This window comes from Zea mays, chromosome 8 (assembly GCF_902167145.1).
Source record: "Zea mays cultivar B73 chromosome 8, Zm-B73-REFERENCE-NAM-5.0, whole genome shotgun sequence".
Lineage (NCBI taxonomy): Eukaryota > Viridiplantae > Streptophyta > Magnoliopsida > Poales > Poaceae > Zea > Zea mays.
Genome location: NC_050103.1, coordinates 105,571,615 through 105,587,473, shown reverse-complemented (window position 1 = coordinate 105,587,473; position 15,859 = coordinate 105,571,615). Strand labels below are relative to the sequence as shown.

The window sequence follows — 15,859 nt, the reverse complement described above, 5'->3', positions numbered from 1 at the left end:
AGATCGGTAGACGCCGCACGGGGAGGGCCGAGCACAAGTGTGGATGGCGGCCAGGGGTTTGTTTTAGGCGCTGAAACAATGGAGGGGGAGAGGGCTACGGCTGGGGAAGTGGTGGCTCGGCCACGGCAAGAACAGGGAAGGGGAGGCTGGTCGCCGACCTTGGGTGCGGCCAGGGAAAATGGAGTTGCTGCTCGGCGCTATGTACAACAGAGAGAGGGAGGAATGGCGCCATGGGAAGCTCGAGCTCGGCCAGGGGAAGGAAGAAAGGGGTTCGGCATCCAAGCTGTTGGAGCCCAAGGAGAGGGTGCTGGCCGCCGTGCGCAAGTGAAGTTTCACGCCAGCTGAAGCTCCCTGGTCGTGGACAGGAAAGAGCAGGGGTGCCTGCTGCAGGTAGGAGCTCGGCTCCTATGGAAAATGGCAGGGGCAGAGGAGGCCGGCTGGAGCACCGGGCAGGGCGCTCGGCCATGGAGCCGCTGCATGGGATTTGCTGCTGCGCCCTGGGAGAAAAACAGTAGGGGAGTGAAGGATGCCATGGCTGGGGGCGCGGGGAGCAGGGAGCCTGCTGGTGGCCTTGCTGCCGTGAAGCAGGGAAGAAGAAAGGCAGAGGACGCCACAGGAAGAGCTTCGGCGCGCTGGAGGGAAGGAACGCCCGGCCATGGAAGCCCCTTGCGCGCTGGGGAAGGAGCTCCAGCTCTACGTGCTTGAAGGAGCCCACGACTGGAAAATGGTAGAGGAGGAAGAGAAGGGTGTTGGCGGCTGGGGTGGAAAATGGAAAATTTTCAGAATGCAAGGGAGGGAAGCCCATATTTATAGAGGAGAAATTAGGGTAGGGTTTCTTATGGGCCAAATGGGCTGGACTGGATTTGGCCCAAAACACTAAATTGGGTCGCGCTAAATATTTTCCGGACTAAAATGTTCCTGCGGAATTCGTCGCTACTGAGAAACAGAGCGAAAAGAGTTCGGACGGACGGAAGGTTGCGCGATTAACTCGGCCGAGAGTTGGATTTGATTTCGCTCGGAAATAATTCCTCGCGCACTATTTTAGGAATAAATGTTTCTCTCAGATTTCTGATCGGCTTTGAATTTTAGTCGGAGAAAGCGAATCGTGACATTTTAAAATCGCTGTCGGAGTGAGTTTTGAATTCGGTTTAGATACAAAGATACTAGGCTGAGTCGAGTAAGAATTAATTAGAGGGCGACATACTGAGTATTCCGTTTAAGAGTACGGACTCGGATAAAATAGTCGGACATCGATCGAAGTTCGAGGAATTTAGATTCGGGCTCAGATCAGATAACAGTCGTCGAGAGTTTGATTTAAAGAGCTCCAGATGAGATTTATAATTTGAGATTGATTATCGAGTTTGCATTCGTCGAGAATAGAAGTTTTTAACAGGCTCCAAATTTGGCCTGCTGGAGATCGAGTAAAATCAGAAATCGGTGAAACCTTCACAAGTAACTTGATAAATGGAGATAAACGTGATCGAGAAATAGAAAATATCACTGAGCATACGAGATTAGGATAAATCTCCCGGCGTAACACGAAACTGACACCTGGGGTGTCACACAAATGTATTATGGTTATCTCTTAAAAACATATATGAGCAGCAAAAGGTTGTAATCTTACTAGAGGCGAATCATGAATGGACCCATATTCGTCTGCAAGACTATAAGTCTATTGGTGATTACAACCATGCTGTTCATAAGATCTATGCTCGCTTGCGTTTCTACGGCAAGGAACCATCAGATGCAGATAAGATTGAAAAACACTTCAAACTATGATTCCATCTAATAGGGTCCTGCAGCATCAGTATCGTGCTCGCAATTATCAGACTTACTCTGAACTCATACATGATCTACTTCAGGCAGAAAAGCATGATGAGCTTACAATGAAAAATCATAAGCAACGTCGTGTTGGAGCTGCTCCTATGCCTGAAATACATCATGCTGTGAAGAATGAGAAGAAAGGGGATGACCCCAAAACCATCCCAAGAAGTCTGATAATTCAAAGAAGCGCAAAGGCAACAAGCGTCCGAATAAACAAAATACAAAGGCTCCGAGGAAAGACACCCCCACTTCCAAGCAAGAGAAGTGTAAGAAGTGTGGATGCTTCAACCATCCTACTAAAAAGTGTCGCATTCCTCGACATTTAGTGGAACTGTACCAGCAATCTCTTAAGGGCAAAAATACTGAAGGACAGGGATATGAAGCTCACTTCACCTCCCCACCTAACTTGAAGGATGGAGCTGGTTGCTCAAGCATGGCTACAATGGAACCAAGCACGACCAATCCTCCGCTTCTGACCGACACCGATTACATGGACTTGGACAATGCCATCATCGAATATGTTTCGAGTGATGTGTTTGGATACCTCAACTAGGATCCTTATGCTCCACCAGATACCATCTATTTGTAGTCTATGAGTGTGTGCAACAAGTGTGTTGTAATAAGTACCTAGACATTGGTATTTGTGTGTATACTCCATACTCTACTGTATAATTATGTATGTACTTATATGTATAATTAATTGAGTTCTTGCAATTCTTGATTATATAGATTATGCGGAAGTCAATCCAATGGAGGAAGAATTATGCCTTGTAGACAGTGGTACCACCAACTCTATTCTTCGGGAAACAAAATATTTCCAAACTCTCACAAAGAGGTCAGGAAATGTTTTGACAATCGCTGGGCGCGATGCGAAAATAGTTGGCTCTAGACGAGCGACTATTATGCTTCCTATGGGTACACAAGTCACTATCGAGGATGCTTTATTGTATCCCAATTCAACTCGTACCCTTCTGAGTTTTCGAGATGTTCGGAAAAGTGGTTTACATATTTCTACTCATACAGAAAATAATGAGGAATTTCTCCTCATTTCCAAACCTTCTGAATATGGCGCTAGCATTCTGGAAAGAATACCTTCACTTCCATCCGGATTGTACCACACATACATAAAACGAGTACCTCATGTTACGTACAAAGTGATTTTTCAGAATGTTGATTCATTCAAGACCTGGCATGCACGTCTTGGTCACCCTGGAATAGGGATGATGCAGAAAATCACAGGTAATTGCATCGGTCATGATTTAAAGTCTGCTAAATTCCCTAAACCATATGTTTTTTATGTACATCATGTGCAACGGGAAAGCTAATCTTAAGACCATCTCCTCTAAGATTCATGATGAACCACTCAAGTTCCTTGAACGAATTCAAGGTGACATTTGTGGACCCATACAACCATTATCTGGACCGTTCAGATACTTCATGGTATTAATTGACGCATCTACACGATGGTCACACGTGTGCCTTCTGTCTACACGTAACCATGCTTTTGCTAAAATCATGACACAAGTCATTCGATTGAAAGCACATTATCCTTAACATCAAATCCAGAAAATCCGCCTAGATAATGCGGCTGGATTCTCTTCTAGAGCATTCAATGATTATTGTATGGCCCAAGGAATACACATTGAACATTCTGTGCCTTATGTACATACTCAAAATGGTTTAGCTGAATCTCTTATTAAAAGGATCAAACTTATCGCAAGACCTTTACTTCATGAATACAATTTACCTACATTCTGTTAGGGTCATGCCGTTGTACACGCTGCTGATCTTATTCAACTTCGTCCAACTGCGTATCATACCATATCTCTGTTGCACCTGATACGAGGAAATCATACCACATCTCTTCTAGACCTGTTTGAATAAAGAACACGGTTCTCATTTTCACTTTACCAGTTTACTTTCACATCATCCAAGGCTCACGACGAGTTTTTTTTTTCCAGTCCTACCTGCAGTTCTCGAGCTAAACAAACCTGGCTACGGGCACGCTCACGCCGACGAGGCGACCAACGTCCGCTCCAGCCATCATTTGAATAAGGCTTAGTTTTTTTATTAGAGGTTCTCTCCCTGAGTTTATATCTACTTCCAAATTAGTCATAAGCGATCAAAACGAAACGGGATCGATCCGGATAATCTCTTCCCAGTTTTTTTTTTCATATTTTATTTCGAAAATGAGGGATGACAAAAACGAATCAAAACTGACTAAACAAATTAAAAAAACGAAAACATCACCACATAAAATATATAAATATAGTATTACGGTTAATTGAAACATTTCATCTAGACATATTAACAATATGCTATAATATATTTAGTACTAAAGAAAATAATCAATTATAGGTTAGTTTTTGTGATATGATATAGTCGTCTATGATTTGTTCATTTATTAATTAAAACATGATATTATATAAGGATAAAAACGGTATATCCCGATTAAAACCGAGGAAAACAAAAATAGTCGGAAAAACATATAACCGTTTTCATCCGTAATGCCCATAATATGAATTCAAACAGGTCAATATAAAAATTGGAGTGGAACGGGTCCCGACCATTTTCACCCTTTTTTATCAATTAGTGAAAGCCAATCATTCAAATGCATCCTGTCTCACAGGTTACCCCAAGTACTTGATTGGGAAGTAACCAATTTGGCAGTCAAACATTTCAGCATATATCTGACCCCAATTTCTATCATTTACCACCACAATTTCACTTCTATTAAAATTGATTTTTAAGCCTACCAACATTTCATATAAGTACAACAGAAACTTCATATCCCTTGCTCTCTCCAAATCATGCTTTACACAAATAATGGTGTCATCAGCATATTGAAGTATAGCTACCCCTCTGAGTATAATATGTTCTATCAGCCCTGAAACCATTATGAAACAAGACTAAGGATAATGGGTCTTGACAACCATGCCAGAGAAAAAAATGATTTTGAAACCATTATGTTGTGCCTTGACAACCATTCTAGTCAAGCCAGTCATCAACAAAATTAAACAAGACTAGGGATAATAGGCCCCCCTGCTTAACATCTTTACACCTTTGAGAAGGGGGTCTGAGGATCAAAGATTTGAAAAGAATGAACATTAGTCCTCTTTGCAAATGGCGGTGGAAGATTGAAAATGACACTGAAATCTGACAGGAAATTGTCAGAAAGAAGTATTTAAAACAGAGGTAAAGTACAGCTTAAGAAAAACAATAAGATTCACCTGTATGGAATAATCTTCTGAAAGTCAAACAAATTTATATGAATGGCAAGAGTATGGTGATTAAAAATGGCAAATATACAAGACTCTGGCATGATAAATGTGTGGGATGTGCCTCCAAAGGATAAGTTTCCTCAACTGATTGAAAACAATGAAGAGCAGGAGTTGCAAAGCCAGTTGAGAAGATTGCAAGACACTCTTTTAAGATGCAATATTAATGAAGAACAAGATAAATCTAGATATAATGTGCCTCTAAAAGATATTGAAGAGAGTACCTAAAAAGTGTTACTAAAGGGGATTCTTTTAATCAAATCTCTATTTGTACCGTACAGCAGGAGGTATAAAAAGTTTTTAGTTGCTCTTATTCTTAGCTCACAAAATCTTAAATATCCTGTCCAGTGATTAAACAAAATTGCAGAAGTATAATTTTGACATATATTGGCTTTGAACAAAGCAATCGATCAAAGGTTTGAGGATTAAAACCTAAACATGGTCAGTCAAAAATCGAAACACCTATGCCATTGTGAAAAGTCAAATGGCAACGATCAACTGAAACTAGAGTACTAGACTAGCAATGTAGAACGGTCAGTTAAGCCGAGTCCAAAAACGTCTATCACATGTCTGCAAGACTGCCTGGTACTACAACAACAACCGCTTATAAAACATTAAACACAATTAAGCCCGAGCAATATGAGCTGCAGAGGGCAACCGAGTGAATCAATAGCGTTCATGCGAAATGAAAAGCAAGTCTACAAGCTAGACAAGTAGGCATATATCTGCAGACATCAATGATTTGACGCTTACTTCACTCCAGGGTCACACCAGGGCTTGACGCTAGGCTCTTGCCCTCTTGTTGTTGCAATCTGGGCATTTGTAGTGCTTGATGTGCTCAGCACGTGCAGGAGTGATCTTGACACACTTCCCATGGTACCACCGCTCACAACTATCACAACAGATCCAGAATTCGTCCTTGCCGTCATTTGTTCCACATGATCCACATAAGGTGTTATCACGCTCTTCCTCTTCATATTCTTCACCGCTCTCATCATCGTCATCCTTAGGGGGCACTGCCACTTTTGTCGCCTTGGAATGAGACTCGGGTCTTGATGTCTGAAACAGAAAATCATCAGTGATGAAAATACTGAAGGGTATCATGATAGAGAACATATCTGTTGCACATGGAAGATTGGTGCACATAGTGCACATATTAAATAATCACCACTCATTTTAGATCTAACGTCTCTAGTTGTTTGGTATATTCTGCTAAGGACACCCTCCAACGTGATGGTGTGTAGTGGTGGAAAGTGTTATTTGTAAATTGAATGATCAATTAGAGACGTTAGATCTAAAATGAGTGGTAATTATTTAATGTGTGCACCATGTGCACCAATCTTCCATGTGCACCAGATATGTCCTCATCATGATAAGTGTCTAAACTTACCATTTTTGAACTTGTTTTGTTGCTTTTGCTGGTACTATTGGGGCCCTTCTCCTTGTTTTGTTTATTTGCAACCCCAGTCACTACTTCAAATATCGTGGGCAAGTTATTTATCATGTTGAAGAGCCGCCGTCTGTTAAAGATAAAATCAAACCACACATTTTCAAACATCCATTGAAGCATAAACCTGTTTAATCCATGCAAAAATAGTAATCTGAATACTGGTGAAAATAGCAGTATTGGAATCCACTAAAATTAATGTTTTAGTTGTTCACTGAAGCCTTAGCTTGACCAAATCCTTGTAAGCCACCCCATAAGAAAAAACCCATCAGATTCCTTTTTCTATCAGTCGGTTACTTCTACACGTCGGCCCTAGTGTATTTCCGCATCCATGTATTTTCCTGAAGTCATGTAATAACCAACACATCCATTGTAGTAGTGCAGAAAGGTAGACATCCATTCTGGTCAATCTACCAATCCACCCAGTAGATAACTAGCTACAGTTGTTCATGTGGTCAATTATTAGCTTCTCTAAGACTCTAACAAAACAGATTCTCTATAACTAAAGCAAAGGGTTCACAAGAAGAATGAAGAACAATAAGAAAGAGGTCTAAGATTATGACCAAAACAATAATACTTGGAGTTGAGCAGGGAACTTAAAAAATAATGAATAGTGAAAATGTGTTGCATGTACAATGTAACAAATTAAATGGAGAACATTCCAATCATCTTTACATTTATTCTGTCTCTTTTCTATAGATGCATAAAGTTTAAGTTACTTTCAGTCATTTGCTACTAAGTCTTCATCAAGATCTTGGAAAAACCGATATGTGACGCCTAGTGTTTTCAGTCGAAACGAGACTCATCGAATATTCATCAAGCAGTTTGAGACACTTTCCTGTTTGCCAACTAGCATGTTGCTCAATTATAAAACCATCTGCAATAGTTCACAACAAAGTGAAGCTAAAGAACCAAGATGTTGAGTAAGGAGACATCACGAATATGCATTCTAAAGGAAAGCAACCACCAAAGAGCAGCAAACCCAGAAATATACACTTTCTACAGTACTTGTTACTTGCAAGATTTCAGTAAGGGAATAGCTTCATTTCAACCAAGAGTCTCCTCCCTTTCTTTACAGATGATGGTTTAAATTTTAAAAATAGCTAGCAACAAACTTTCAACTATAAGTTTTATGTCATTAAAGTATCGTGAAGAGTGCACAGTGCAGCTACAAGTAATGCTAGACAATGAGTCAAACCCAGAACTCAATCCTTGTCTACATTTAGCTCCAACGGTGGATCTAAATTAGCGAGACATTTCTTCCCCTAGAATGCCACAAAGTCAGTACATTACCTCTGTGTCAATTTAATAGCTAAATTAGCACTGCCAAATGTTTATATAGCCCATCCCATATCCGTACAAACATACATAAGGTTAAGTTTTGAAATTTATAAGAACTCACAGCACTAGCAGATAACATGAAGCGATTCCACAAGAAGAGGATTGAAAGAGCTCCACCTTTTAGCCAAAGTGTGAGGCCTCCTGACCATCACGCTACGAGCCTGGTCAGTCGCTGCCCCACCTGCAATGTGGGCAGTAGCACTCAACTATCGTGGTTCCTAGCTCCAAAGACTTATGAGACACCATGTGCAACCACCTAATTTGGCAGCCTGTTGGTGTGACTCCAGGAACTAATCCAAAGCCAGATCTATGATGCCTGTTTTTAGATGTATACAACTGGATTTTAGAAGAGGAAAATGGTCAGATCGATTCTAGGCTTTGGCTTGACTGGTTGAGTGAAGGTGACTTCGAGAAGAGTGAAAGTTTGCGAGGGGAAGACGGTAACGCTTTGTTATAGAGCGCTTCAACTGATCTGGGGGCCAGCATGTCTCGACGCAGTCCATATAAAAATATTTCTAGTCGTTCAGCTAGGCTGCACCTAGGATGGGTGGACTGAGTGGGTTGCACGACCCTGCCAAGATTCCAATACAAGATCTTTTAAGCAAAAGAGATGTGCTGGGAGATTAATAGGCTGTTTGGTTTGGGGAATGACCCTGTCTGACATCAGTGCGTCCGGCATGTGTTCGGCCAACTATTTCAAGAGAAACGAGTAGATGCCGTGAATATACTGGCAGAGGGTGCGATCTCATGGCGGATGTGTTGGTTCCCCTTGCCAAACCAAACAACCCATCGAGGTTCGGATGACCCCTCCTGGTGCCATTCCGTGAACTAAACATGCTATAAGGAGAGGCCACTGAAACAAGGAGATCACTTAAGGTGGTCTACTAAGGCCCTGTTTGAGAGGGCTTCTCAGCTCCAGCTTGTAGGGAATATTCTGACTGTAGCAAGGAGCTATTTTTTCTGCCTTCCAGACAGTGGCGGCCCTGAGATCTTAGATGCCCGGGGCAAGATTTAAATAGAGGCCTACATAATTATTTTTAATGTATAAAAATACTGATATAAGTACTTAAGAAACATTTTAAAATATTCATATCAATATAAACACTTAAAATTTGGTTGCCCTTCGATATTACCATTTTTAGTAGGAGATGGATTAAATTTAGGCTCATGATCACTCACACCATGCTATCTTGCGTTGTTGTCTCAGGCATCTCGCCTCTTGCGCCCTTGCTAGGCTCACGAACTCTACCTCTCGTACGAGTAGGACTAATTAGTTGAGAATTAACCAAATGTATTTCGTATTTGTTTACATGTATATATGACGTCATATGGGTGGGGGCCCTCGAAGATGAGGGGCCCTGTGCGGTCGCCCCGTCCGCCCACCCTCAAGGCCGGTGTTGCTTCCAGAATGAAATAGGAGCCAGTGAAGGCTGAAAACTGGCTTCACTAGCTCTGGCTCCTCCAGAGGAGGTAGAGCCGAAAGAAGACCTGCCAAACAGGCGTAAAATCAGGCCTACATTTTCTTATGTGCACCCTGGTTGGAGCTCACTACTATCTCTCAGCTCATTGTCGTGCGTCTCTGCCTAGTCCTTCCCGCGACCATTCCACTGATTTCACCTCGTTACATGGCTTCAGATCTGACTATGCATCTTCCTAATTCGCCAAGCTGTTTCTTTCTCACTGCAAGAGGCAATGGATGAGTTCTCCTGGCCGCCACCCATAGTCCCATACCATCATCCTCCGCCATATGCTAGCTAGTCTGTCTCCGGAAGGCCTTTTCCCCAAATGTACCGAAGCGAAGCCATGAGCATGTGTGAAATTTAACCGCAAATTCCTAAGCCTTCTCATGGTGCACACGTCAGTTTTTGGAGCTGCCGAAGTGCTAACAATGATATTCATTGCAGTATCACAGCCTATGTTAAGCATTGTCCTAAACATGTTAGTTTACGACTCAAAAAAATATGCTGGCAAATAATACTGAATTGCCAATTGATTTGAATCCTAATCTGTGTTGCCAATTCTTTTGTAATCCAAACAGTACAAATGGATCTGAAAGCCACATTCAAATCAACTCTGATGTTTGATTATGCACAAGCAAACACTAAATACAATAATCCAACTGATCCTTGACAAAGGAGAAATCACAATGTTTTTTCAATCAGGTGGAAATCACAAGTAGTGATGATGAATTCCTTTTTGCAAGTCTTCCATATATGTTGGTCAATACTAACTTGTAGAGGAATTTGTGAAAATGTAGGCTTGAAGCAAATAAAGGACATAAAACCATAGATATATGAATTTCTTTTTCAAAGAAACTGAAAAGATTAGGTGCCTGGAACCGTTACCTGGCCTCTTTGTCAAACCCAAACCGGGCTGCAAAGTAGAATGCAACTGCTAGTAACCAGGAATCGCTGTGGACAGCAACTAGCGCTAACCAATCCTTCTCATTCATGCCATCCCTAGCAAAGTTTATACCCAAAGCTGGTTCAGGGATCTCTGGAGGAACTTCCTCTGCTGGCAAAGTTACTTCCCATGTTTCGTTGGGGTAGCCATAAAGGCACAAGTTTTCCTTTTCTGTAAAAAAACGAATTAGTAGATACAAAGGACCGATGTTTTGTATTACTTGTAATTTACTCAGTGCAAGTGCTAGGCTTAAAAAGAAAAGGCTAGATGGATGCGCTAAAATACAAGATAGATGAAGCAATCAGACTCCTAAACTAATTCTATGGCACAATTGGCACAAAAAATTGGTTCACTGGCTTCACTAAAACAAAGAAGTAACTAACTCTAAGATATGTCATGAGTCATAACTCATGATCCTATGTTGCATTGCATTTATGGAATATGGTAGAAACAAAAAAAATCAACAAAGATACAACAACCTTGGCTACTTTTGAGTATAGAATCCCAGCACCCAAACCTGGAACTTCCCATAAATTCCTACATTTTCCAGTGCAGTATCAACGGCAAACATGAGTCAAAAGTCAAGCTAAACAATGCATGAACAATAAAATCCTCACGAATTCGAGGATTCCATCCAACCTTTTGCACAACCTACAATTGCAATCGCTCACCCGTCACCACACTCCAAACCATTAACATCGTCAACTGAAACCACAGGAGACCAGTACTAGGTTCCCATTTCCAGTACAGATAGTGTAAAATTTAGCTTCGGGACACCAAGCAGGGCGACCGAACGCCCTAACCCTAGCAACCAAACCAAGTCACTGACAGCGGCCCACAACCCTACGACAGATGATCGAGCGGACTCACCGGGGTCACACAGCTGGTAGAACTTCTCCACATCTGCGCAAACCATCAAACCAAGCAACACGTTAGAACCGGCGAAGCCGCCAGATAGGCAGGCGAAATCCGGAACAAAGGAGCGAGCGACGGTAGCATACCGTTGGTGAGGGCCTTGATCATGCCCGCGCGGCGGCCGCGGAAGTCGCGGAAAACCTCCTCCGCGGTACGGACGGAGTAGTGTGCGCCGGCGCCGGGGTCCATTTAGGGTTCCGGCAAGGAGGCAGCGACGGCGGAGACCAAGGGAGGAGGTGACTCGGAGGCAAGGGTGGGAGGAGACAGGACAAAGGGCCGCAGACCAAGGAGGGGTGAGGTTTTATTTTGAGAGAAAGTTGTGGTCATTTCCGGGGAGATTTTGTATTTTACTTCTATTTCACGGAATGAAGTGGGCGTTTCATAAAAGAACAGGATAAAGTAGAAAATAACAACAACAGAACACAAAACGTTTGCAAACAATTACTACTTTTTTATTTTCATTAAAAACTACTTTCTGAATCTTAAATAAGTACATATTTTATCCTATGAGGAATCAATTTTTTATTAATTTCGATCAAATATATTAAGAACATTAATATTTATAATAAATTAGTATTATTAAATTAAAATTAAAATATATTTTTATTATGAAATTATTTGGATACATTTTTATAGTAAAACTTAAAAATATTCAATTAATTAAAACTCGATATATGTATTTATTTTCGAAGAGACAATATATGTGCAAAGGATATTATTAGGGGGAAAGTCATAGCCAAAACGCATTAAGGATTCCAATGAGAAAAGTAAAATAGTGATCACCACTTCCAAGACACCATGTTATGGGAACCTCTCTTAGCATCAACCAAGGTAAAGGTTTGTACAGAAAGTCTTCAGATGAGTTACTAATAGACATAGGGCCCATAACCATAATACCCTATTCTAGAGGTGATATTGAGAATGTTAGGCTACTTCTAACTTACACAAATATCATCCTAAATATATTTTTTCTTAATAGAGCTGTGAAGGTAAATATTTTTTCTTCATTATTTTGATGAAATAAGGATTATTCGTCATGTTATTTTTTCCTCATCTTATTTCTGCTCTATTGTCTCAACACGCTTTTGCTTTTTTGTTCTTTCTTCTGTTAAAATTATAACTGTTGTGCAAACATTGATTAGATTTTACTGTGAAGTGCTGCACATATAAGTGTGGTAAGCTCTTTTCTGTATGGCATTACTTGGATATTTGTTTGGGATTATAATATGTTCAGATTATATATCCAATAAATTTTGAAATAAATGTTAGTTTAAAATTTGTTGTATTATATAATTTGGACATATTACAACCAAACAAACACCCCATTAGTGTACAAATGAAAATAAAATCCAAAACGATTATAGAATTTTCAATTTTCACACTAAGCAAGTTATTGTCTTTACTATATCAGCACGAGATATTAAACTACATAATCATTATGTACTAACATTTAATCGAATAATTTGGATGGACTAATATTGTACTAGTATAAAATAAATTTGAGATCAACATAACCATAAAATCGATGTATCAAACGTCGTTTGTAGCTAATTATTTAACTAACCTCACGAGCCATGTGACAAATAGTGATCACGAAGTACTTCCTCCGTTTTTTTATTTCTCGCGGTTCGGTTCGAAAATAAACTAGCGGACAATAAATATTCATTATTTCTCTTTCTTAGGGTTTAGTTCGAAAATAAATTAAATATTTAAATAACAAGGTTGAGGGCATTTTTTTTGTTTGTACGGCCGTACCCTCGTAACACAGAAACTGAAGAGGAAAAAAATCTAAACCGTAGAAAAACTGTAAGCTCACAGTCGCCTCCGGACAGCAACCGACGCGGAAAAATGCCAAGAGAGCGCAAACGTAACAGAACACCCGCGACAACCACTGAGCCGAGCGGGGGTGGATATGGCAGCGGTCGCCGCCCACCACCACCTCCACCCCTCCTCCGTCGCTGCCCGAACTCCAACACTTGGCCGACGCCACCGTTTCTCGTCGCTTCCTCTCGCCGCGCGGCCGTCCTCCCAAGGCCGTTTCAGCTTCCGAGCCGCGACCCGCGTCCTCACGCGCGCCGGAAGCACTGGCGCCAGCAGCGCCGCCTCGCCCGCCGCGACGACGGCGTCGTCGTTGTCGCTGGAGGAGCTGCGCGGGGGCTGCACCACCTGGACGTGGCGAGGGATGCGCGTGAACTACCTCGCCAGAGGACAGGGGCCGCCCGTACTGCTCGTCCACGGCTTCGGCGCCTCCGTCGCGCACTGGCGCAGGTGAGCCGGCCTTGTCCGTCCGCCCCCTTGATCGATCATAATCTTCTGATGAAACCTTACCTGGGCTCAACGCGCGACCGTTGGTGCACGCACGCCATGTGCTCGAGCTTGTGCCTCTGCATGCGCCAACCATTGCTGGGAACATTGATCAACTCGCTTGGTAGGAACATTGGGGTGTTGTCTGAATCCTATACCGTCTACGCGATCGATTTGCTGGGGTTTGGCGCGTCGGACAAGCCTCCTGGGTTTTCTTACACGATGGAGACATGGGCCGAGGCAAGTGTTGTGCTCTCAGTCTGATATAATATCTGATCTGACATTTGAACTGAATTGCTCTCATAAATTTAGTTTAGAAATATAGATTGATGATTTTTGAAAAGAATAAAAAAACAATGGTGTATGCGTTGTCTCAAGCAGCTGATACTGGATTTCTTGGAGGAGGTGGTCAGGAGGCCCACGGTGCTTGTCGGGAACTCGGTTGGAAGCCTCGCGTGCGTCATTGCTGCATCAGGTTCCAATCTGTCTGTAAATTCTCTTTCTGCAAACTAGCTCGGTACCCACGTTGAAATTCAGTTTGCTCCTGCTAATGACGGGCAGAGTCCAGCAGAGAAGCCGTCCGGGGGCTTGTCCTGCTGAACTGCGCCGGTGGCATGAACAACAAGGCGATCGTCGATGACTGGCGGATCAAGCTGCTCCTGCCACTGCTCTGGCTGATCGACTTCCTGCTGAAACAGCGGCCGATAGCATCAGCGCTCTTTAACCGCGTGAAAAACAGGCATGCCGATCTGAACACTCCTCCTCTGACCTGGCCTCGCTGACGCTGTTCTGTGACGGTTTGGATGCAACAGGGACAATCTGAAGGACATCTTGCTCTCTGTTTATGGGAACAAAGATGCTGTGGACGATGAATTGGTTGAGGCAAGACACCTATCTCCAATTAGTTGAAACTCCATTTATCCTTTACTGACATCGGGTATTGTCCCAAGGCTCACATGTCTTTGTGAATTCAGAGGACAATACCGGAGCTCAAAATGAACATAGTGGCGCGTTTATATATGGCCGAATCTGCTTTTTTCTTTTCTGAAAGTATGTGCATGCACTGCACACGCAGATCATACGCGGACCGGCTGACACGGAGGGCGCCCTGGACGCGTTCGTGTCGACGGTGACCGGCCCGCCGGGGCCAAGCCCGATAGCCCTGATGCCGCGGCTGGCCGACCTGCCCGTGCTGGTGCTGTGGGGTGACCGGGACCCCTTCACCCCGATCGACGGGCCCGTGGGGAAGTTCTTCTCGAAGCTGCCGTCGGAGCTCCCGAACGTGACGCTCTACATGCTGGAGGGCGTGGGGCACTGCCCGCACGACGACCGGCCGGACCTCGTCCACGACAGGCTGCTGCCGTGGCTTGAAGCGCTCCTGCCGCCCGCCGCCGGCGCGGTGACTACGACGACGACGACGGTTGTCTAAGGCTAATAATAATACGCCTTATTGCTGACTGGATCTTTGAAGTCTAGTTGGACTCTTCATTTTTAACTCTCTAGTTATCTCTTTATAAAAAATAAATTCTATAAATCTTATAGATTTTGTTTAGAACCAACTCAGTTTTTAAAAAATTGGCTTTTATTTTTTAGCTAGCAGTGGCCAACTTCTTAGTTTCTAAGAGCATCTCTAATCTAACATAGTTCCTATTTCACAAAAATTCATTAAACAATTGGACCTGGTGTATCAGGTCCTAAATATAGGACTCCATATGCTCGAGTCATATCCTCATTTAGTACACAAATCTAATCTTTTATTTTCTAAATAACATGGTATAAGAATCAATCGTTGGAGCTGTAAATGTTTTTATGGTCCTAACATTTTAAATCAGGTACTATTTTAATTTTTAGGACTCAAATATATGATTTCTTGTTGGAAATGCTCTAGGAAACTGGGAATCCAATTTCTATAAACTGAGTCATTAACCGATATGTTTGAAACCACTCCAATTTCTATAAACCAGTTTTTTTAAAAAAGGTGCTTTCAAACATGCCCTTAGTTTGGCTAGTCGGAGTGGCTAGCCAAATTTAGCTAGAGAGGGGACTAATTTGGGGGAAATTTGCTATTTTGTCACTCTCAGTTGTGGACTTCTCTATTTTACCACCAGACCCACAAATCATAGACACAAATGATCCCATAAGTCATAGACAGAGGGTCACATAATAGCATAGAGCCCACGTTAGAAGGGCTAAAATAGCAATTTTTTCCTAATTTGGAGAGTCAGATGACTTGACAAGTTAGAACATCTCCAAGAGACTAGCCAAATGGCTCGCCAAACCAAAATTTGGCTACTCAACAACAAAGTAGCTCTACAACAGACTAGCTATCTGACTCGAAGTTATCCGA

At 42.4% G+C, this 15,859-nt stretch overlaps 2 protein-coding genes across 2 annotated transcripts; one reads left to right on the top strand and one right to left on the bottom strand.

The window, feature by feature from the left end:
- Positions 1-5,468: 5,468 nt before the first annotated feature.
- Positions 5,469-11,584, bottom strand: LOC103635648 (PHD finger protein ALFIN-LIKE 5). Its single transcript, XM_008658054.3, has 5 exons — positions 11,295-11,584; positions 11,164-11,196; positions 10,236-10,464; positions 6,493-6,622; positions 5,469-6,161 (listed from the first exon to the last, which is right to left on the bottom strand). The coding sequence occupies exons 1-5, from the start codon at positions 11,395-11,397 to the stop codon at positions 5,886-5,888; spliced, it is 771 nt and encodes a 256-aa protein (XP_008656276.1). The 5' UTR covers positions 11,398-11,584; the 3' UTR covers positions 5,469-5,885.
- Positions 11,585-13,049: 1,465 nt separating this feature from the next.
- On the top strand, positions 13,050-15,046 carry LOC100281307 (uncharacterized). Its single transcript, NM_001372496.1, has 6 exons — positions 13,050-13,476; positions 13,641-13,752; positions 13,894-13,987; positions 14,074-14,251; positions 14,325-14,394; positions 14,588-15,046. The coding sequence occupies exons 1-6, from the start codon at positions 13,121-13,123 to the stop codon at positions 14,939-14,941; spliced, it is 1,164 nt and encodes a 387-aa protein (NP_001359425.1). The 5' UTR covers positions 13,050-13,120; the 3' UTR covers positions 14,942-15,046.
- Positions 15,047-15,859: the final 813 nt, after the last annotated feature.